General features: G+C 35.8%; 2 protein-coding genes and 1 non-coding gene across 4 annotated transcripts in view; 1 reads left to right on the top strand and 2 right to left on the bottom strand.

Annotated features, from left to right (window-relative positions):
- Window positions 1-12,247, bottom strand: part of LOC116840589 — a 105,589-nt gene extending 93,342 nt beyond the window's left edge. The window contains exon 1 of the mRNA XM_032807468.1: window positions 11,944-12,247. Within this exon, the coding sequence (XP_032663359.1) occupies window positions 11,944-12,069 (126 nt within the window). The 5' untranslated portion in view covers window positions 12,070-12,247. The remainder of the gene's footprint in view (window positions 1-11,943) is intronic.
- LOC116840585 (E3 ubiquitin-protein ligase MARCH2-like) lies at window positions 3,875-10,681 on the top strand. Of its 2 annotated transcripts, none has more exons than XM_032807462.1 (6): window positions 3,875-4,230; window positions 4,331-4,516; window positions 4,631-4,793; window positions 7,093-7,267; window positions 8,996-9,186; window positions 10,162-10,681. In XM_032807462.1, the coding sequence occupies exons 1-6, from the start codon at window positions 4,167-4,169 to the stop codon at window positions 10,352-10,354; spliced, it is 972 nt and encodes a 323-aa protein (XP_032663353.1). In that variant the 5' UTR covers window positions 3,875-4,166; the 3' UTR covers window positions 10,355-10,681. The 2 variants fall into 2 exon arrangements, with proteins under 2 accessions (XP_032663353.1, XP_032663354.1); XM_032807463.1 differs by having other exon boundaries at window positions 3,876-4,230; window positions 4,334-4,516.
- Window positions 12,248-22,738: 10,491 nt separating the features above from the next.
- Trnah-gug lies at window positions 22,739-22,810 on the bottom strand. The gene has a single exon. It is a non-coding gene; the product is annotated as a tRNA-His (tRNA).
- Window positions 22,811-23,296: the final 486 nt, after the last annotated feature.

Raw genomic sequence — 23,296 nt, 5'->3', positions numbered from 1 at the left:
GAATATTACAGTTTCACAAAAAACTGTAAAAATATATAAAAGCTCGATATCCCAACTCGACTTCATCTTGACCAATCTCTCGTGAAGACTGAAGATGAACAAAAAAATGCAATACTGTTTTGCATAAATCGTAATAATGATCGAGATGTTAATCTCTAATTAGAACGCTCAAATTTGTTCTAAAATTGATTATCCCACTACAATATCAACTAGAAATCTCATTCTTCCTCCGAACATAGGTTCTCTGTCTAGACTCAAAATACTATAAAAACTTTTTTCGATAACGTTGATATACGTTTATGGTACAAAATGGGGAATCATTTTTATATTAATTATTGTATTCAATAGAATAAAAAAAATATATATTTTTTTAACTCTGAGTATTTTTAACTGTGTGGTGAAATTATTTGCAATGTTTTATTAAATTCTAATGTAAAATAAAGATTAGAAGAAATATTGGGAAAACATGGGGTTTCCCCATCTTCAATCATACGTTTGAAATATTACACTTCTTAATCAGAACCTATAATTAGTTTATAACCTATAATTAACCTATAATTATCTTGGAGAATTGGACTAGACCTTAATTAGACCCCAAGATATTTTTTACGCGGGTTCTAACGTAATTTTTATCACAATATTTCCTCTGTATATGTTAGAATGTTGAAATTACTCTTGAGGAGGGTGTTATTTAAAATATACACAAATTAAACGCTGCGTTCCGACGCGCGCAAAGCGGGAAGAGCGAGAGGACGCTTTTTCCTGCCGGCGGGAAGATTTTTCAGCGGGCGTTTGGCAGGTGGAGGCGAAAGAGATCTCGTCGGGTCAACGGATATCCGTAAACGCGGGTTCCGTAAGCGCGGCCGTCTCGCCCGCTAATAATAAACCCCGTGTGTCTCGTATAACCCACCGGCCGGATTTATATATTTCGCGGTGCCGGAAACCGATTCCGAAATATCCCGTGCGAGACCACGGAAGCATTAAAAGAATAATCCGGTGGTCCACTCTCGGACACGGCGGGCGGACAGCCGTAGTGGAGGTATACACGCAAATGAGCGTGCCGAGCAGCGCGGCGTCGAAATCTCCGCCCACGAGGAACGTGTCGCGTGCCAAAAACACGGAGTATCGGTTTCGCGGCGAACGTGTCGTCGAGACGCTCGATCGACCGGGTTTCCCGCGGATATACGCCGTTTCCGCCGCGGCCTCTCTCTCTCTCTCTCTCTCTTTCTCTTTGGTCCCCCATTCAGAAAAAGATGGGCACGAATTCTAATTAGTGGAATTTAATTAGGAGACGAAGAAAGGTTATATAGATGCTCTTTCATTTTAGGATTGTACAAGAAATCTTGCGTACAAATGTTAAAATTTTCATGTGTTATCCATTGTTGACTGTTATTTCAATATAAAATTAACATATCGATATGTTATTATTTCAATGTGTTATATTAATAACTCTCTTTCTCTTAGTTTTTTTGTACGTTACTTGGAAATGGAATATTATTTTGGGTTCTTTTAACACAATTATTAAGAAAATAACATTTCTTAAAGTCACTTTAACTTTATTAACAAGAAGTAAAAAGTGAATCTTCAAATAATTGTAAACTTTGACATGTAGGATAACCAAATTTATTAAGAACAAATTTCTATTACGTTTCTATTACGAATAAGAATCAAAGTAATCAAAATAATGAATATCCTACGTTGAATCAAAGTAATTAATACCCTACATTAAATCGAAATAATTAATATCCTACGTCAATATAATATGAAAAATAAGTTATAACGCGTTCACTTTATATGTTTACATTAACATATATGTTTTTCGGTTAAAAGAACTTGAATGATTAATTTCCTAATATACATTGAATTGTATTACTGCTCAACTTTTTAAGTGTCCTAATATAAATTGAACTGTTATTGTTAAGAGTGAAAATAATCGGGCGACGGGATGTAATATTTTATATGAAATATTTCCAAAACTGAGGTGAAGTGAACTGAAACGTTCACGAAGTGTCGCAAACATGAATCCACAAAAACTGTGGCACCAACCCGGAAGTTAAATCTAGCATTTCCAGAACAACTCGCCTTTCATACACCTGTCGTGAGTCGCGTCCGCGGTCGAAGATAAACGAGAGCGCTTCGCGGGAAACTAAGTAGACTTTGATCTCATCTAATTTCAATTTAATCGCTCGATTCGTGTATACCAATTAGAACCCAGTTCCGAAGGTAATGGCTGATGGCGCGTCACGATACCGTAACTTCCCGGTTGTTCATCAAGAGCAGCTTGGAATTTTAGCTCGCGACGGAATGAAACCGCAATCTCAACGCCTGACGTTGCGCGTATCGACTGATTTGCAATTAGTAGTCTAATCTCCTATGCCAAGGCGTTTAATGCAGTATAGAGAGCGAAGGTAATATAAATCGGTCACCGCCTCCGCCTGCTGTGCCGTGCTGTGAGATCTTATCGCGAAGAAATCACGTCGATTCGCTACATCGTTGTATGCGTCTTTGATTGCTCTCGGGATTTTCTTACTAGACACGAAGTTGTAAACGATCCGTGTTGAAATATTGCCCGGACATCGGTTACAAAGAAAAGGAAAAAAAAATGAGAAAAATCATTATTACCGAGAAAAAGAGAGAGGGAAGGAGAGAGGGAGAGAAGAAAGAGAGGATGGAAGAAACAGAGAGAAGAGAGAGACAGGGACGCGCGTTGTGTCCGAGAACATTTAATCTCGTGTGAGTGGCGTGCGCCAAGATAAGCTGCTTTGAAATGCTCGAGACGATAAGAATAGTTGATAAGAATGGCAGGGCCCGTCTCTCTACGGGGTAGTTACCCGCACGGTCGCTTTCAATGGAGCCGTTCACCATGAAATTTCGTAGCAATCCCGAGAACATCGAAACTTCATCGCGTCGCCGCATCTTTCGCGTGCTTCAATCGTAATAGCTTACGTTCGTTCGCAATTTTCTCCGGTTGTCTCATAGGTGAATTATATGTAATGACTAACACGTTGCTGTGAAAATAATCGAGAATTAAAGAATTGAAATTAAAGCATAATAAAAGGCATAAGGATAAAATTAAATGAAAATGAAATATAAAATGAGATTTAACAATGAAGTAATAAATGAGATAATAATAAAATATATATGTAATAAATACATAATATGTAATAAATACTATGTAATAAATACATAAAATTAAAAAATAAAATAAATAAAATAAAATAAATAAATAAAAATTAAATAAATAAAATTAAAAAATTATAAAAATAAAATAGAATGAAAAAGCAATATAAAATAAGATATAAAAATGAGAAATAATAAATTTGAGATAAAAGAAATAATAAAATTATAACGAATAATAAAATGTTAAAAATAAAATGAAATAACAACGAAGTGAATTAAATAAAATGTAAAGATAAGAAACAATTGAGATAAAAGAAATAAAAAAGCTTTTTAGGAATAAAATGTTATGTATAAAATAAGGTGTAAAGATGAGAAATAATAAAAAATTATAAGAAATAATAAATAATAATAAAATAATCTTACTTAAATTTACTTAAATAAATAAAATTTATTTAAACCGAGTAAACAATACTTGGTTTAAGTGAAGAGAATTTTTATTTAAGTAAATATGTTAATCGTACCCACTTAATAAATATTTGTTAATTTTTAGATTTTTTTTCTCAGTGTGTCTGACACGCGGATAACCCCAGTCAAAAGTATTAATACGTCAAAGCGCGAAGAACGATTATTTCTTTATAGATTTTTAAATTTATAGGTTTATGTCAGTTTTATTTATATTCTCTTGCTATAATGTCAAAGTTGTGTGTGTATCGTAAATCATATTTATAAATATTTTAGCACAGATTTATAGAGCTTTCCCGTGTTGTATTAACTATTAGTTAACGTAACTTTCTAGCAATATTAACAGAACAATTACTTGGATAGCGGGGATCTGTGAAAAGTATTACTCGATCGGCGTGTAAGGACTGAAAGTAATTGACTGAAATGATCGATTCGATTGTTCAAGGGCGGATCGATTGGCTTGACAGATACGAAGAAAGCGTACTCGCCGGCCGCGGCGAAACGCGCTGACGAGTCCCAAGAGAAAATTGTCGATTTTATCTGGAAAAGCGTACAGAACACGCGATGCGTTCAAAGCGCCTTTGATGTCACACGTAGAGAACGCGGAGCGCAGCGGAAAGAATGGCAGCGGACGTACGAACGACGTAGGTTAGCGTCACTTCCCTCGTGTCGTCGCGGGGATTAATATCTGACATTTTACGAGGTTATTACGTTTCCAACGTTATATTTGGAATAACGCTTTTGTCAGCAGAGGATGCGCGAGATAAATCGGTCGTCTGGACGAGATCGGAAAGTTCCCTCGACGATGACGGAACCGAGGTAGAACTCAAAACGAGTCAAATATTGAGTAAGGCGACTTATCTGGATTTGAACCTAGATTTGAACAGAATTGATTTGAACACATACCCCGATGACACAAAAGCGCGAGATAACGGTATGACAAAGTGCTCCTATCTTCTTCACATAAAGAAAGAAACAGACAAGTGTATCCTAAAATTACTCATGAAATATTGCAAAATATAAGATTAAATCAATAAAATAATTTCAGATGAATGTGTTTCTTCTGGCGACATTTGTCGAATCTGTCACATGGGTAACTACGGATTGATCACGGAGAATCATTCGTTCACGCTGGATTCGCGAAATTCGAGCGAACGAGCGTCGACACCGTCGAATCTCGTCTACCTTGGTTCTCTGATTTCCGCATGCAAGTAAGCCGTCGATTCATCACGAAAAACTAAGCATTAATCGTGGAACAAAGTTGCGTTCATCAGAAAATAATTTAGTAAGCGCTTCGCGCTGTGCTACCAGCAGTTTTGCAACCGTCGTAGGCTTTTTTGCTAAACGACACGAGCAGTTTATGTTGTTCCAACATAACGGCTGCGTTCTGCAGAGGAAACTGTTTTGACGCAAAATGCATCATGCGTCAAAGAACAAGCACAAAAAATGCATAAGAAATGAAACTGAATACAAGATATAATTAAATAATTTTAACAAAATCGGCACAGCTGAGACACGAATCATTCTAAATTTCTTTAGCCAAGATTCCAACCGAAATATTTTAAATCTGTGCTAAATTACTAAAAAATGATTAAAATCTCGGCCAAACTGAAATCTGACAATTTTAATAAAAATTTTAACAAAATCGACATAGCTGAAACACGAACCATTCTAAATTTCTTTAACTGAGATTCCAACCAAAATATTTCAAATCTGTGCTAAATTAGTCAAAAATGGTTCGAATCTCGGCCAAACCGAGAAAATATTTGTATAAATAATTTCTTTTCAACTTTTTACATGTTTTGTTTAAACATTTTATTATATATACAAATAATTTTACACATTTGATTTCATATTCATAATCTGCAAACTAAGAACGTCTATATCTTGTATTCAATTTTATTTCTTATGCATTTGTTGCACTTGTTGATGATAGAAGTGAACAGAACAGTAAAAAGCTATAAACTGCCTGTGAAACTCAAAGTGGGCCAAAATGAAAAAATATGACCTAAATATTTTTTGTATTTCTATATTTATGTCAAATTAGAAAGAAATCGGAGTGCACTTTTTAGGTAGATTTACTTGTAAGCTGCTTTTTCAGCTGAACGCAGCCAATGGATGTGAAATCTCGTGTCATCTAACGCGTGCAAACGTGTAACACACGAGATCATACTGAGAGAAATTATCCGATCAAAATTAACAAACGAATATTTTCGATTAAATTCCGATCAATTTTTATATCCAATTAAATTTTATCGGATATTTTTTATTAAAATGGCATTTTATCATATAAACCGATCAAAAAATTATGAACCGATGTTTCTTGATCGGATAAAAAAATTTATCGGTATTTTGATCGGAAATATCCATTTGTTAATTTTTTATCGAGTAATTTCTTTCAGTGCATGGATGCCTAAATATTTCTTAGATCGAGAGATTTTCGTCGTCTTCATACGTGTACAAATAAGATTAGAATTGTTATATATAACTCTGTCATTAAAGTTACTCATACGATTTTTAGTATCAAGTATTATATGGAAGGCTGAAAATGTCTCGATCAAGTAAATGTTCGGACATCCAAGACGCCGTGTGTACGTGAGTTAATTCTGTGCAATTGCGATTTCCGATTGAGGAGATCGTCGATTTTCTCGAGGATTTCCGCAACATAACGGAGTGCAAATGAGCCACGCTCGAGGGAGTAAAATGTAACGAGGGTAGATCGCGTGTGTTCCACCGGTATCATCTGATTTCGCGCGCCCAAGGTGCTTTTCCGCGTGTTTCTTCGCGAAAAGAATCGCGTACGAGGAGGAGGAAGAGAAAACGCGAGGCGCATCGTCGGAATGTTGCCGTGAGGCGACGGACATCATAGTCGACGTGTAAATCGTCGGGTTGCCGCGAATCGCACAGAGATTGCGCGTTAAAGCTAGATAAGTTGCGTTACTTTCAGCCTGTCGTTAGCAGCGACGACTGTAAAGGAACTCACTCACATACCGCACCAAGTGCTGTCGGATTCTAGAATGCTCGATCCAAATTTCAACCTGACGTCTCGAAATTAATAATAATAATAGGATAAAGCGTCCACAGTGAGCTGCACTCTGCTAGTTTTCGAGATTCTCACGCGGATCTTATCAAACATTAAAACTCTGGCAGAAATGTATGCAGTTTGTGCAAACACTTAATTGTGTAGATGCTTAAATTATTTTCTAATATTCAGCCTAGGTAATATTCAGCTTAATTATTTTCTAATATTCAGCCAACTCTTTCAATCACACAATTTACTCTTTATACATATTATTATTAATATAAGAAACAGAGACACTTCAGAAGCATCTCACTCTGCGTTACGTGACTTGGCCTGCACCTAATTAATAATAATAATAGCAATTAGCATAATTATCGGGTGAAAGAATCGAAAGAATCCGAATAAGTGAATTTTACACGGTTTGCTATCTGAGGGCGTTCGCGTCATCCTTCCTTAATACCGTACATATCCTGTTAACGACGTGACAGGTGCCGAGGCACGGTGGCTTTGGTGCACGTCGAGTGTCTCGAGAGATGGCTGAACGAGTCCGGTCGCGCAAGATGCGAACTCTGCGGCTACAAGTACGCGACCAAGAGGGTGCCGCGTTATGGCCTCTTTCGCAGCGTCGTGATATGGTTCCACGCCGTGATAGCCACCCGACAGGTGAGACAGGTCGTTAACGCAACGCGTCTCTTCACGCCTTCGTTTTTCGCGTGCTCGAGCGTGTCTAATCCGCAGAGTCCACTTGAACACAACACGGTCTTCATTGATATACAAGACAAGGAAGGAAAACCGAGATCTTTTAAGATTCTGACCGCGCGGAAATATCAGATGTTGCCCGATCGACTGATGTGCGTGAACTTGATAGCAATTTCAAGTTCATTAAATCAGGAAATTCAGCAACACTGAGTCCCTCTTATCATCGATCAGATAAATAGTATTTTCTTAGTGTGCTGTTTAGATTATGTGTACTCAACTTATTATATCATTAAAATTCAAATCAATTAAAAGATAAAAGCTTTCCCGTAGATTTTTAATTCTGTTTCATTTCGAAATATTTGAGTAACTCTAAAACGTTTAATTCTAATGGATATCCTATAAAAAAAAATTTATGAAAAGTTACACTCAAATTTTCATGTAACAATTAACAGGACATAGTTTGGAGCAAATTTTCAACATTTTTTTTTTTCTAATTTGTCATTCTATATGATAAAAATAAGAGTGCAATCTGACTTGTCCGAAGGAACTCAACGTTGCTGAATTTCGTGATTTAATATACTTAAAGTTTCTGTAAAATTTACATACATCAATCTATCAGGGAAATTAAAGCAGTCGTAAAGTTTCCATCAACTGTCTCACGTTGTAATAATCATGAACATTTATCTGGGGTTTGTAAAAGTATGTCGAATCGTCAATGATTTCATCGACTTTAAAAATATGATAAGCCATTTACGGCTTAAATAAAAAAAAATTATCTGAAATATGGAAGAATAATAATGATGTATATAATAATAATGACGTAAATATGGAAGTATAATAATGACGGGTGCTTTGAATGCGTTATGTTTTGCCTATTTTAGAGATATGAGTAATCAAGTATTTGTGACTTTTATTCTTATCAGTTTTTGTTTGAGTTGTGTGACACATAAATAGTATTTTCTTAATATGTTGTTTGAGTTATGTATTATAAATACTAAATTTATTATATAATTAATTAAATGGAATAAGCTTTGTCTGTAAACTTTTAATTCCATTTTATTTCGAAATATTTTTTAAATAATGGGTACCGCCTACTTTATTAATAAAATAATATTAAAGTAAAAGAAATATTAAATTATTTTAATATTATTAATATGTATTAATATCAATATATTTATATACAATTCATTTTTATATAATTTATATCAATATATTTGTAGTCATATTTTTTTTATTAATATTAATATATTAGCATTAATATATTAATATTAAATATGTAATATCTGAAAATCCGACAAATATGCAATTTGACGAATTTGCAATCCCCTAATATCGAGTTCTCCTATTTACGATATTATTCAACATTTTTTAAATATGTAATATATTTAAAAAAAATATATACACATATATAAATTAAATCTTAACAATCTCTCTCCATGAATATTTCTGATGTATTTTTAATATAAATATTCCTGGTTTTCTTTCTCACACACTTGCTATGGTTAAAGCAACGGTAAGTAGATACAATTTTCACACGCATACACACACGACGTGAGACGAGATTAAAATCAGGTTAAAAATCGCAGACAACATGCTCTTCATGTCGTATTGGCTTGAATATCGTTTCATCTAATTAGGCTCCTAATTACTATTAATTTACTACGCTTAATACGCGTTCTCCTTCGCGAGGAGATGTTACTCGACATCGGATACTTGGTGATGACCACGCCCGTGGCCGTGTTTTCATGCTACGTGTGCACCTTGGCCTTGAAAACGTTGCTGCGAAACGGCTTTTACGAGATACCGTGGATGACAGTCGCTATGCTGCCAACCTGCTTATTGACGCTGATAGCTTATTGGCGATGGATAATTATGTTAGGCAGGTACGCCCGTTAAAAAAAGAAAACAAGAAAAAAGGGGAGAGGAAGAGAAAAAAGTTTAAACCAGCGCGCCGCTCGTGCGCCGCGCTCGCTACAAAAACGCGATCGTTAATGAAAATGAAAACGAGTTAATTAAGATATCGCGCACTTCGAAGTGCGGGCTAGTCCGCAATTGTAAAATTGTTCGCCGAGCTGTAAGGAGCGACATACACCGAATCGCTCGTACTTATTGAAAAAACGATTAAGCGACGCGTTTAACCGCGTTTCGTTATAAACCTCTCCGCAAAATTATTATTTTATGTACATTTCGCGTGCACATTTTATCGACATTGTCTTCAAGGAAACCAAATTTTCGGTACGCGGAGCTTAAATTTTATTTTTATTTTTACAAGTATTGAATTATCTGGTCGTTAAATTTTGATTTCTCTGAATTTTCCGATCTCTCTAAATTATGTATTCCCTAAAATCTCCGATCTCTCTCTCCCTCCTTCTTTCTCACTCTAAATCTTAAATTTTCTCTGACTTCTAAATTACTTCTTAAATTCTCTGACCTATCTCTCAATTATAAATTCTCTAAATACTATGACCCATATCTCTTTTTTTCTTTCTCTTTAAATCCTAAATTCTTCAACTTCTATTGTAAATACCTTCAATCATTTGACTTTTTTCTTAATTATAATGTTTCTAAATTCTTGGGCTTCGCTTTCTCTTTAAATTATAAATTCTTTGAATTTTCCAACTTCTCTCTCTCTCTCTCTCTCTCTAAATAATAAATTCCCTAAATATATATATATATATATATATATTCCCCGATTTTTAAATTAAAAATTTTTTAAATATTCCGATTTTTCTTTTAATACTATTGTATGACAATAGCGTTCTAGCATTTCGTCGTATAATATTTGTGATTAATTCGCGACAACTGTGAAATATTTCGTCATAAAAACTGTGTAATCGCGGGAATATATCGCATTGCAGAGTGCACGGTCATCGATGGAGACGCTACTGGAGAAACAACTTCGTGATTCGTTTGATGCCGAGCAACGATGCGGATGACAACGTCGATAATGCGAACAACGCAAACAACGCGGCAGATGATCAATCAAACGAGTTCGTCGATGTGCACGATTTCGAGCAATGGATGCTCGAGGAGATCGAAGAGTTCGCGTGACCTTTGAACCGCGTAACGACCCTGATTAATCGCGACAATCGCGTTCTATCTTCGTTCGAATGTGCCGCCCGCGTCGCTCGACGGAATATACAGCTGCGCGATATTTAATTGCATTTTATTAATGCGAACACTTCAATTGAAGCCCATTGTCGCGTAACAAAGACGATTCGCCGCAACATCAAAGTCAAATCGAGACGCGTACGGCTCTTGTGTTTCTGCGTCTAATCGCCCGGATTTGGTATCATTACTTGTACACACATTGTTTACATATCTTTTCCTGTACCCATCTTAGAACTGAGATAACACAATAAATAAATTATCGCCAAGTGTCCCAAAAAGTTTTAAGTCGTTTTGATTTATTTTTGAAGCGTATAATCATCTTTTTTCTTGATTGTACTGTACAAATACTGTATATAGACTGTTATCCTATTCTGATGCTAATGTTTATTTACTCTTATTTTTGTCATGTTGACACTTGAAGAGGAACATGTTAAGGAGCGATTTTTCAATAGCAGTTTAAACTTGGATTCAAGTTTAAACTCTATTCTAACAATGCGTTTTGTTTAAAAAGAGTTTAAGTTGAAATCTAAGTTTAAACTATCATTGAAAAATCGGCCCCAAGAGTTTTTAGAATGACTCCGGAGTGTTATAAATATAAGTTTAAGAAATTGATATATTCGGAATTATTTATATAAAATCTTCGACTTTAATATTGTATCTCCACACTTAATTTTTACAAACAATATATTAATTGTGTAGTTAACTCAATTGCAGATAGAATACGCGTATACAATAAGTAAACATTAATCTGATAATTAAAGAGTAAATATAATTAATAGACAAGAATATTAATAAGAATAACACGTTTTCCTTTTCATTCCTTTTGATTATTATCATATTTTTTATTAATGTTAAAGATTTCATAGAATCTCGAGAGTGGAGAGAGAAAAGAAGCAAGGGCTTGTAAGATCAAATATACTGAGGAAAATAATATCTAAAAAATAACAAAAATTTATTTCTGGTGAGTAATAACATATTTAATTAAATCTAGATTCTCTTATTTAAATAGAATAAACAATTGTTCTTTTATGAAAAGCGCTATGGTTTTGAGATTTAAAGAAATGTATATTTTTTCTCATTTAAGAACAATGTTTTCTCAGTCTAGAAATATATATGTATCAGTAAATATGTTATTAGTACTCACCGCGAATAAATATATCTTTCCCAAATAGCACAAAATATTAAAAGATGTTTTAAATACGTTCTATTCCTTTAATTTGTAGGAAGTTTCGGGAGTCTTCAAGAAAATTTTTTAGTAATTTGTGCTGTCTAGGTTTTCTTTAGATATCTTATTTTCTCAGCAAATCATGTGTACTATAATGTGCAATATTTAAACTTGGCACAAACATAAATAAAATTATAGATTCAAGATGGAATTTACGGCGCAAGAAGCGTTCTTGAAGGCACGAATCGGCACTTGTGCGAGACTGGGATTCTAAATTTCGACTTGGGTATCTTCTTATTCTCAATATGCCAATCGAACATTTGTTTTAACATCGCGGAAACACGTTACAAATAATTTTACAAACCTCGAAACGTATGATGAATCGCCGCTCACGTCCCAGCGCCCTAAATCCTTCATTCTGGATTCTGGATGCAGCACACTGCTCCTGTCTGTTTCGTCGTGGTGCTAGCAGTGGTATTGACACTGACATCGGCACTGACACTCGCGTAGATACGATGCAATCGGAGAAAACGCCCGCGTTAATAACCGCAATACCGGCAAAATATTTTCACCGACAAAATCGACGAGAATAATGTAGCTAACGCGTCGTCACACATGCTCCGCGTCGCTGGTCGTCTCTAAACGCAATGACTCGGTCACGGAAAAATACGAGACGCGCGAGAATATCAAAACAATGGGCAAAAAGGGCTACGTCATCTACCACCAATCGTTAGCCGTCGTTGCCTGTACGGCCGAGAAATCACAACAATCTCAAAACGTGTATTGAAGTTCGGGGACTCTTCCAAATTATCAAGATCGTCATACATGCGGTACTTAACGGAAGCGCCCGAGTTAAGATTTAGAAGCCACTGTAAGTCTCGCAAGAGCTGATTCATGCCTCTAATAATGCTGCTTCGTTTCAAATCCTATCTTTTCACCCCTTTTAAATCCTTAAATCCTATTGAGACTTCTAGCTTCAATAAAAGAAATAATAAGCAGATGTCTTGTTGTCTTATTTTCCCATTATCTTATTATTTATCCATGTTAATTATTCAATATTTGCTCATTGTACACACTTCATCTGTAGTGGAGTAAGTCACATAATTACAATATATTGTTTATTAAAATTAGATATAGATGGAGAATATTGAAATATCTAATTATTAAATAATTATGAAGTAATTAAATTTATCAAATAGTAATTATTAAATAATTAAATGTTAAATATTAATTTTATACAAAAATATTTTATATTAAAATAGCAAAAAAGTTCTTCACATAAGAGGACAATATCCTGTGTATTGTTATATTACGAAATTCTTTATTGATCTTTAACTTCAACGAGATTTGCAGGGTCAGTGTAGGTTCAAAATTTTAATTCGAATATCACAAAGAAAAAAAAAAAATATTAACGGAAAATAGTCCAAAGTTTTACAAGTCGCAGAATACAAGAAAAACGTGAATATACAAAAATACGTAAATAATAAAACGTAAGTTTCCAAGATATTAACCAATTTCAATCGTATAATATTTTTCAAGTTCAAAATTTCGGAAAAGTATCTTTTTACGACAATTCAAAAACTAAAGCAATTTCTTAATAAATTTTAATTTCAGTTATCATTCAGTTTTCAGTTATAATATATCTTTCAAAACATTAATTAATTTTAATTTCGATCGTATATCTTGCGAGACATTAGTAAATTTTAATTTCAATTGCGTAGATAATTTCAATCACTCAAGATATCAGATAAATTTCACTTTCAATTGTATAATGCACCTTTCAAGATATTAATCAATTTCTCAAGATCTTAATTCTGTTGAGGTGCATCTTGCGCGAAGTCGACAGACCCTTCGTGTCCTGTCGTCCCACATCCGATAAGAAACCGGAAGATTTCGCGAAGGAAAAAGAGAGGCAAGAAAAACCAATTACACGCGTGTGCGCAGCACTCGCCTCCGATCCCCCTAGCGTTTCGTGAAATATTCAAATGAAATCGTTGCGGCGAATACTCGAATTAAGATCCAAGATCTCATTTCTTTCCTCTTTAGGTCCTCGCGTGGGTGACGTGATTAGGATGAGTCCTAACGGGTGAAGGGTCCGATAAGGATCACGAGATCTCAAAAGCCGGCATTCGCAATCGATCGTCCCGTTTCGATCTCGAAGCTGGCCGCTCGATTCGTCGGCTAACGAGCCGGCGCTTCCGTTCGTTGACGTCATTAAGTCGAACGATTTAATTAAGCGCGATGCTCGAGCCCGATAATTTCGTCGCTTTCGTACTTCTTTTACCTCGTATGGACATCGTCGCAACGTTTCGTGCCGCACAAAATTCTCTTTCCTAAATATATGCATTCGAAGATATGGAAAAAAAAATCAATTTTTTCTTTCAATTTTTCCGCGGATTTTTTCCCAAGGGTAGAAAAATTTAGAAAAATTCATGCGTGTTAGAATATTTTTTGGAAACTTTATCGAGAAATAAAATGTACGGTTCAAAGGGTCAAATGGCTTCCAATTTAATTTGCTAAGTCAATTTCAATCGTCAGTTAAACTGTCTCTAATTAAATTTACTAAGTTCAAGTGTTAATTGAATTTTTTTTTGTTCTTTCTGCTCATATCAGTCATCAATTAAACGGTATTTAATTGAATTCGTTGAAATCAGTCGTCAATTAAACATCCTTCGATTGAGCTCGCTCGTATGAATTGTCAGTGAGTTGAATTGAGACATATATCAAATCAATTATAAAATCGAGACAAATGCAATTAATATTTTTACAAGGATATTCAGCTACAGATAAGATTCTTGCAGCTGACTTTTCTTTTTCCACACGATAATTGGAATTCCTCTGACGCCGGTAGTTCATCTCGCCGATATCGATTGCCATTATCGATCACCATTATAAACGATGGCTCGGCGATTTGCGGCCGATAATGGAGCGCCTACCGTAACGAGATGATTTCATTTAAGCGATTCCGCTGCTACTGCACCATCACCACCGCTGGGTGACTCGCAGAGGCCGCGGAAAGCAGCCGGTAAGGGCCGCGGCACGTCGTTCTTATTAACGCGCACCCCGCGTCGATCCAATCAGCATCGTGCCGTACGATCATGAGAACCGCTGCGCGAATCTCTTACGCGACGACCTGCGCATGTAGTTTACATTTTAATGTGTGATAATGACTGGCATCTCGTGTCGTCTCGCGTGCGCCGCCGTTGATTCATAAAGCGCAGTAATTATGCCCGGCCAAGTTTCGCGCTTCTGGCCGAGATCGCGATAAATTCTCGCGTGTACATCAAGTCGTGTAAAAATTAAACGGGGCGGGCTCCAAGTATGTAGTGGCTCTAGCTAGGAATGCCCCAATGGACATCCCTTCATAGCGTCCAGATATGGTTAACCTTTAGACTGTCGGGAAAGTCACTTTTGTGGCTTTGCACAAATCTCAAAATTCTGCGTCATGTGTATGTCACTTATATAGACAAAATTTTGAGAAAAGAAAATATATTTTTTAATGAAAAAATGCCGGCAGACTAAAGATTAAGAAAGCAGCAAATTTTAGGTTAGGCTAAACTAGAGATATATAGAACAAATTTTCAATAGACTTTTATGAATGCATCGATGCAGATGATTTAAAACAGACATGCTAAAGCTCAAATATAGCCAAAATAGACAAATTCCGAATGGAATTCCGCGAATATGTCATGAATTAACACTAATATAGAAGCTCCAAGCGAGGAGCTTGTACTAATAAAACTTCGAATACTACTAATAAGTACTGATAGCAAACATGAATGTGAGAAAAAAGTTGGTGAGTGTTAGTATCTAGTCTAGTTAGGCATATACCAAGATAGGGCTTACTTAGTCAGATGTACAAGTCTAGGTGATAATTTGTATGAGTGTCATATTTCTGTGTAGGGCCTAAGTGGATCTGCCTTTATAAAGCCTTGATAGAAATAGGGAAAAACTGTCTAGGCCCTTTTTAATCCCTTGTTTTAAACTCCGAGGTATGTCATTTTCACCGTTTCTCCTCCAATCGTCTTGTTCCTTTTAAATTATTATTATTTTCATCCCGATCTTTATGCGCTCGGCTCGCCGAGCGGAAAACAGAACTCGGAACTCGGAGTCTGCTCGGCGCGTCGAGGAAGAAATGAATCTTACGCAGCAGCGTCCCCGCGAATGCATCCGGTTCTTCCAGATTCTACGCGACGATGCGCTCGGAGCCCCTCTTCTTTGCCTTGCGTTCCTAGACGCGGCGAGGGAATAGGAAAAAAAAGGAAAAAGGAGACGAAAAGGATACCGCCTTGCCGTACGAGCAGCCGTCACGGCGCAATCCTTTCCACCGCTCTCTCACTCGCGACAAAAAGTAGTATTTATGCGGCGGATATTTGTCTCGCTGACAGACGTTCCTCACCACCGGTGGATTTAGTACGGACCTGTAGTCCTTAAATCTTTTGATCCACGCGCGAGACAGACGCGAGTCTCGCCTGTAGAGGAAGAGAGCGTTAGATGCGTAAAGGAAGATATTGAGAGCTTTGGCGGTAAGCGGCCAATAACGAAAGCGGTTAACAAGAGTCGCGGCTGGATATCGAGTGTAATATACAGGGTGTTTGGTAATTCACATAGGAATCGCGATATACAGGTAGATTAGGTAAAACTGGATGAAAAATTCCTCTACCATTTTGCGAACAAGCACGTAAAATTTTGAGTTATTAATCTAAGAAGATTCGTGAATAATCGCGCGTCATACAGTGGATGAGCTATGAATCCGAAATTTTTCTGTTATGTCAGGTTTTTGAGAAAATTGAAAGTCAGGTTCATCCACTGTGTTGTTTCAAAAATAACCAAAAACATGTTTTTTCGCATTTTGACCTCAATTTTTTGAAAAAACCACCCGTGATAGAAAAATTTCACTTCCGGATTCAGCGACCAAAAATCTACGAGAAATGATACATTTCATCCATATTGCACGTTTAATGTCGACCTGTGTTATTATTCAGTTGTTCTTAATTATATTACTAATTATATCATGATATTAATTATATTATCAATTATATCTTTATTGTGTAAGTTCATCCATTCCCAATTTTGACAGTTTGGTGAGCTCCCAACTTCATCGGGTCTAAATCGCTTTGCAAGCCACTGTATACTATCGGAAATATTTCTCGTCGCGCATTCGTCCTTTGTCTTTCGATTAATACGCGCGATACTTCGCTCGAGCGAAATAACATGACTAAATAAATCCTCGAGCATCGCGTCCCAACCCGGTGTGTCTTATGACGTCCTACGACGGCGTGCTAACGAGAAATCTCCTTGCCCGGGGCGACATAGATCGCAATTAAAGGAGAGTTCGAGTCTGATTTAAGGAGCCGTAAACGCTGATTGAACCGTAAACGATTCGCGAGAGCGCCGAAGCGACCTCGACGCGGAATTTGTTCGCCGCGAGGAGAACCGATAAATTCGTTCGCGAATAGAAGAACAGATAGACGCGCTCGAGTAGTGTAGTCGGCTTTATTCGTGGCCGCTCGCTTCTTATTATTCATGAACTTAATTATCCGTCGTATTCGTGATAAAGAGCAGAAAGGCAGACGCCGAAGTCAACGACGTGCGCTAATTATTCGACCCTCTCGGCGGAACGTTGCCAAGTTGAAATTTAGAATTTACCATGAATCTTGTAGGTGCCGATTTGAGTCTTTAATAATGTTTTTCCCATCTCAAATATCCTGTCAACGCCTTCTTTCACTTCTATTTAGCCTTGTTTATGCATACGACTTGTATTGAATCTAAATTTGAGTCTCTGCTGACACGTTCTACGACACGCTTGATGGAGAAAATTTCATAGAAAAATTGAGAAAAAATATTAGAAAGAAAGAGGCAATATTTTTTAGGTACTTGTTTGCTTATAATATATCGTAAAATATTGTTCGAATAAGGAAATATATATTTTCTTAAGGCTCCTTCTTGTCGCGGTCATGTTGAGTTTGTGATGTCAGAAGCGAGAAGCGACATGTATGAAAGTTGCGTGCAATTTCTAAATAAAAATAAATATCGACGAAAGAGCAGTTGAGATTGCTTGAGCATACAAATTGTCCGAAAAATATTCCTTTCCCCTGACGATTAATAGTTGAATAACAATTTTTACATTACCTTTGTTGAAAAAAGGTTGCTCTTAATCTCTACATAAAAATATTATTATTATATTTTCAGTTACCTATATTACCGACTTATCTCTAATTGTAAACCTTTTTCATCATATAATTAAAGGTGTTCTTAATCCCAGGGTTAAATAAATCTATTTATTTACACTAAGTAAAAAAGTATATAAAAAATAAAAAATAAATATATTAGGTAGGTAATATTAAAATATTTACTTCAATCTAAAATCTTTTAAAATAGAATAAACAATTGTTTTTATGAAAAGCTAACATTTTGAGAAAACTTATATTTCCTTATATGACAAATATTTTATATACACATTTATTTGTGTAAATATGTTATTAGCGCACATAAAATAACTATTCTTTTTAATTATAGAAGAAATGAAATATTTTTATATTTTTTCTCTCAGCGTATCTATTCGAGAGTTAGTGGAAATTTTAACTCGAAGTTATCTCGAAGTTATCTTGGGTTATCCCGAAATTGTTAGTCGAATTTGTCATTCTTCGACTTATCGAAGCTTATTTAAACTAGATTTGTAAACCGTGAAGTAATCTTACCGAATTTCTGAATAAATTATATTTTTCACGCGCTATCTCTGATTTAAGCTCAGGCAAGGCCTGAACGTTTCGATAAATTTGCAAACAGCGATAGAGTAGTTATTCGTGTTTGTTCAATCGTCGACCTAACGATTTAGCCGGCACGAGCCAATGGATCCCCCCTTGTCGACTTTATAATGAGATAACTAACGTCGTGTACTCGTCGCCTGAAAAGCAAGCGCATACAATGTTGAAAATGCGACGAGTGCTGCTGCCGCACCTCGTTTTCCGTCGTTTTAAGGCACGTCTACAACACGCGGTGTAGCTTTGACGTAAGAGTTAAAGTAAAAATCATTTATTTCGCTTATGTATTAGTACTCTAACTCCTTCATATCGAAAATATTTCTTTTAAATGAGAAATTACAAGTAATTTCTTAAAATGAATCAATAAAAATGTTTCTGATTGAATCAATAAAAAGAATATTTCATCGACAATCATTGATTTTCAGTGGAAATACTTCCACTTTATTGCTCTGTGTTACTGATTTTAGTCAGTAAAAATAATAAAATCTTACTGTAAAATCTGTAGTACATAAATTCGTTATTACATTGTGCCAAATTCAATTTTCTGCGTTTGAAAGCAGCGAATATACACTGCAGTTATACTGAAACTGCAGTACTATACTCATAACTGATATCAATGATATAACTATTCATTGATTCACTTTAAGAGAGTATTATCTCTGCTAAGAAAATCAATTATTCGTTTTGCTTTTTCCTTCTTTTAAATAATAGTTCTTTTATATAAGACATCTAATATTCTTGGTGAGTCTTAAGATATGTTCATCATAAATTTTGGAAAAGCTTATCATACTTGAAAGAAACTCGAAAAAAAAAGTATTTTCTTCACAAAGATACCGACAGGTTTTATTGAAGATTAGATTATCCCACTATGATATCAATTGAGGATCTTAAACATGAATTCTTGTCTCAAACATGAATTCTGTTTAGAATCGGGACAGAAGTATTAAAGAAATTCGAGCTTTTTAATTTCTTTCTACATCAGTTTCATTAATGCAGCAAAGACAATAGAAATGTTTTCTCTGACTTACATTGTTCGATGTTAAAACGTAAAATAATATATAATATATTTAAAGAAATATGTTAATGGTATCCACCTAGGGAATATTTGTTAATTTTTAGATATTTTTCTTTTCAGTGTACATTTCTAATCAGAACTTGCATAAATTTCCCATCTAGAACCTATGATTATTATAGGAAATAGATGCTGAAGTATTATCTGTTTGGGAATTTACGTCAAGTTTGCTTCGCGTATTGTAGACGAGCCTTTGCATCATCCGAGCACGTGGGCGTTGTTACGCCGCGCGATCAATTCACTCGCGCTTCAGTAATTACGACTAATGTTTCACGCTTCCGTAACTTTTTACTCGTTGACCGGTCAATGCGTGTGCAACAATCCGTGCTCACCCCGATCGGCTTTTCACTTCTCTCCTGCTCTTCTAAGGCGAATTGAAAATTAAAATCCGTAGGGATCGAACGATTACCCCGATAATATCGCGCCGTGTTTCATCGCTGACTTTAATCGCCTGGACTTTTCCCCGTTCTTGCTTCGGACACTGCTCGCGCTCGGATTCATGGACGAATAAAACCGCTAATCCTTGGCGTATATCTTTATCAGAATTCATATCTATAAATTCTGACGACCTGATCGGACCACCTGGCGCGTCTCTTTAATCGTAGGATCTTAGAAAAATGCGAAATGATCTAATGCTGTTTTCCTAGCGGAGTCTCAGATATTTAAACCGCAACTTGAACATTTGCATTGACATTGATTATGGAATATTAAATTATCAACAATTACGAGTTAATCCTGCTTGTGACATATTTTTTCCACTTGATTTCTGTGAAATCTTGCAATTTTATGTTTCTTGGGTTCCTGATTAGAAATCTGAAGTCAGATTTCAAAAATTTTAAATAACATTCAATATGCCATATAAGGATAAATTAAATTATGCCATTTAAGGATTAATTTTTTTATAAAAAATAATGTAGTGTGCGAAAAATTCCGGAAAAATATATGTTATATTTTGACATGTAAAGAATATTCAAGAAAATTTTCAGCCTCTTATTCTCTAAATATTTTTCAATAAAAAAAAAAAAAAAACAAAAGAAATAAAGGCAATTTTTCAAACAAAAATCATTTTAGGCTTAACTATTAGGAATTGACAAATTATAACATTAATAGTTTATTAAGAACAATTAACTGCATTTTACACATTTAAAAAAAATGTTTATAAACTCTAAATTTTTTACGCAACATATCGAAAATGCAAATATATCTTTTTTATATCGAACAAATGTCATCGTTATTTTCGGATAATGTTAAAAGCAAGATTTTGGAAAACTTATTATGCTAATTTTGGAAAACTTATTATGGTCGTTATATTGAATCCGCCAATTTCAATTTTAACTTCAAATTTGTAATCAGCGAATCTAAACCTCCGTAAGCTAAATTTGGAAGAATTTCACTGAGAAATAAAATGCTCAAAGGGTTCAAATTACTCGTGACTTTACATGCGAAGATTGATTAATTGTGATTATTGTTGAGCCGATTATTTCAGTCAATCAACGTTAATCGTCCAGAACGGGTATAAAGTAGTTTCCATACATCGATTATGGAATATGTGAACGCGATAGCTCTGATATGTCTCAAGCTGTTTACCAACGATAAATTGAGCAACAGATAAGCTTGAAAATACGTTCCCGGTTTGACAGATAAGGCTGCCAAAGTGTCGTGATTGCGCGTATCGATAACCGGTTTAAGAACCTGGAATGAAATCACGATTGCAGAGAGTGCATTGAAACCGGCAGGGTGTTAAGAATATATCTTGGCACGGCCGGTGCGAGACGACCGAAAATCAAATTCTACGAGATAATAACGTGTGTTAGGCGTGTGAACCGAGACGATGGAGTCCCGCCAAGGAACACACGTCTCATACATGTGCATGTTCAATTCACGTGCAGTCGCGAGAAGGAGCCGACACGGCACCAAGTGACCGATCGAAGTACTTTATTAGAGTCCTAGATAAGTAGAAAAGCGACACTGAGGGGCGACTCTGTCTGGTTAATTGCATTACGCGATTCCTTGCCGTACTGTTTCTCGCCATGGTGAACGAGCAAAGGTTAATGATACTTCCTAAATTTCTTAGAACGACCTTATTTCTGCTAAGAAACACGCATTCTCTTAAGCCTGATCTACAATATGCTCTTTGCGTTCTGTTTCTTGTCTTCTATCTTTTTCTGGCTTAAAGCTTAAGCTAAGGTTTGAATTAGAAAGAGATAAAGAAAAAGAAGCAGGAAGAAAAGAGCATATTGTAGATCAGGCTTTATAGTTGACAGTAATATTAATAGCTGTCAACCATCAAATCCTAATTCTTACATGGGATTTGTATTCAGCAACCTCCGAAATCTCTAATGTGACTTTACTCTTGTTAAAAACTTGTATTTCTTTTTAAAGTTTTAAACAGTGAAATTAATAGCTGTCAATCGTCAAATCTTAATTCTAACATCAAATTCGTATTCAAGGACCCCAAAAACCCTTATGTAAGGTAGCTTAATGCAACTTTAAAAATAATATTCTTCTAATTCAACTTCTCTGGTTAACAATAATTAAACAGACTGTTATTAATACTGCAAATTTCAGGGAGTCTTTTTCGAAAATCGAGTTCCAGTTTTCTTCGAAATTTATTAACGATTAATTTCAAAAAAGACTCGTCTCGGTCAATTAAAAATCACGGTCTGTAGCAATTTTGAACAGTAAATTTTTAATTGTCTTAACTATAACGGTTAGTTTGTTTCCGCTCGACATGCAACGATGGGATGGTCGAATTCTCGACCTGGCTTCAAGAAGACCGCGGCAGATCGACCACCCTATGTGGAAAGCAAATATTGGCGATTTATTGGGCGCTACGCGCGAAGACTTAAGACAACATCGCGTGAGGCACCATTGGTGTTTCTCTTGGATTAGAAATATCGGCAAGTTTCTCCGTAAAATCGGACACGAAAAATTGAGGTGTTGCAGAATTACCTTATGTGCGGTTACCATTAGCATTTTCTTGTTAGAGTAACTAAAAGAATATAGCCATATTACTTACCGAGTAAACAATATACGGTTTAAATGAAAACAATTTTGATTTAAATATATATGTCAATGGTATCCGCTTAATAAATATTTGTTAATTTCTAGATATTTTTTCTCAGTGTAAGAGTTGAAAAAATAGCCAATTACGATAGAATGCCGATTTATTCCTCGATTCTAAAAAATTATATAACAATCTTCGCCACGAAATTCTCTGTATTATTCGATCTCGAAGCCTTGCATTTATTTCGTTAAAACAAATAAAAAATATAATAATGGAAAAAAGAATCCCCTGCTCGCGTGAGACGCGCGCGAATCTTTGCCGTGACCAGGATTCGAACCTGGGTTACTACGGCCACAACGTAGGGTCCTAACCACTAGACGATCACGGCCACTTCGGGGACTCAAGAGCTATCGATCGTACGTCGATGATCCGGCGCAACGCCGATTCGCTTGATCGCTCAAGCGCGAAGACGCCGATTCGCACTACCGCGTCGCTTTAAGCGCGTAGACGCGATCTCGTCGCGACAAGGAAACTAACTCGCAGAAGTTCGACTCTTTTTGCTATACAAATAATCGACCACAAATATCGACACGCGTTAATCGACTGTCTATTTCTGCAATTGGAATCGCGTCGTTCCGTCTCGAAGCACCTGAGGGGAGTTTCCCTCCAGGAAACTCGACGCGGAAATACGCTCGCGTTTTCGTGTTTTATTCGTTAAGGTCGCGGAATTCAAAGACATATTGTCATCCAGGAGATGCAGAGCAAAATACGCACACTTCATGTCATTCCCAAAGATACATCTTTGCAAACGAGAAAATTTATTTAAGAACTTTTAAAAAATCATCCCAGGTTTAACTAACTCGGCTTAATGAAT

The sequence above is a fragment of the Odontomachus brunneus genome, unplaced genomic scaffold (genome assembly GCF_010583005.1).
Source record: "Odontomachus brunneus isolate Ranch 3 - 2012 unplaced genomic scaffold, Obru_v1 Obru_scaffold_010, whole genome shotgun sequence".
NCBI lineage: Eukaryota > Metazoa > Arthropoda > Insecta > Hymenoptera > Formicidae > Odontomachus > Odontomachus brunneus.
This window is presented reverse-complemented; position numbering and strand designations above follow the sequence as displayed.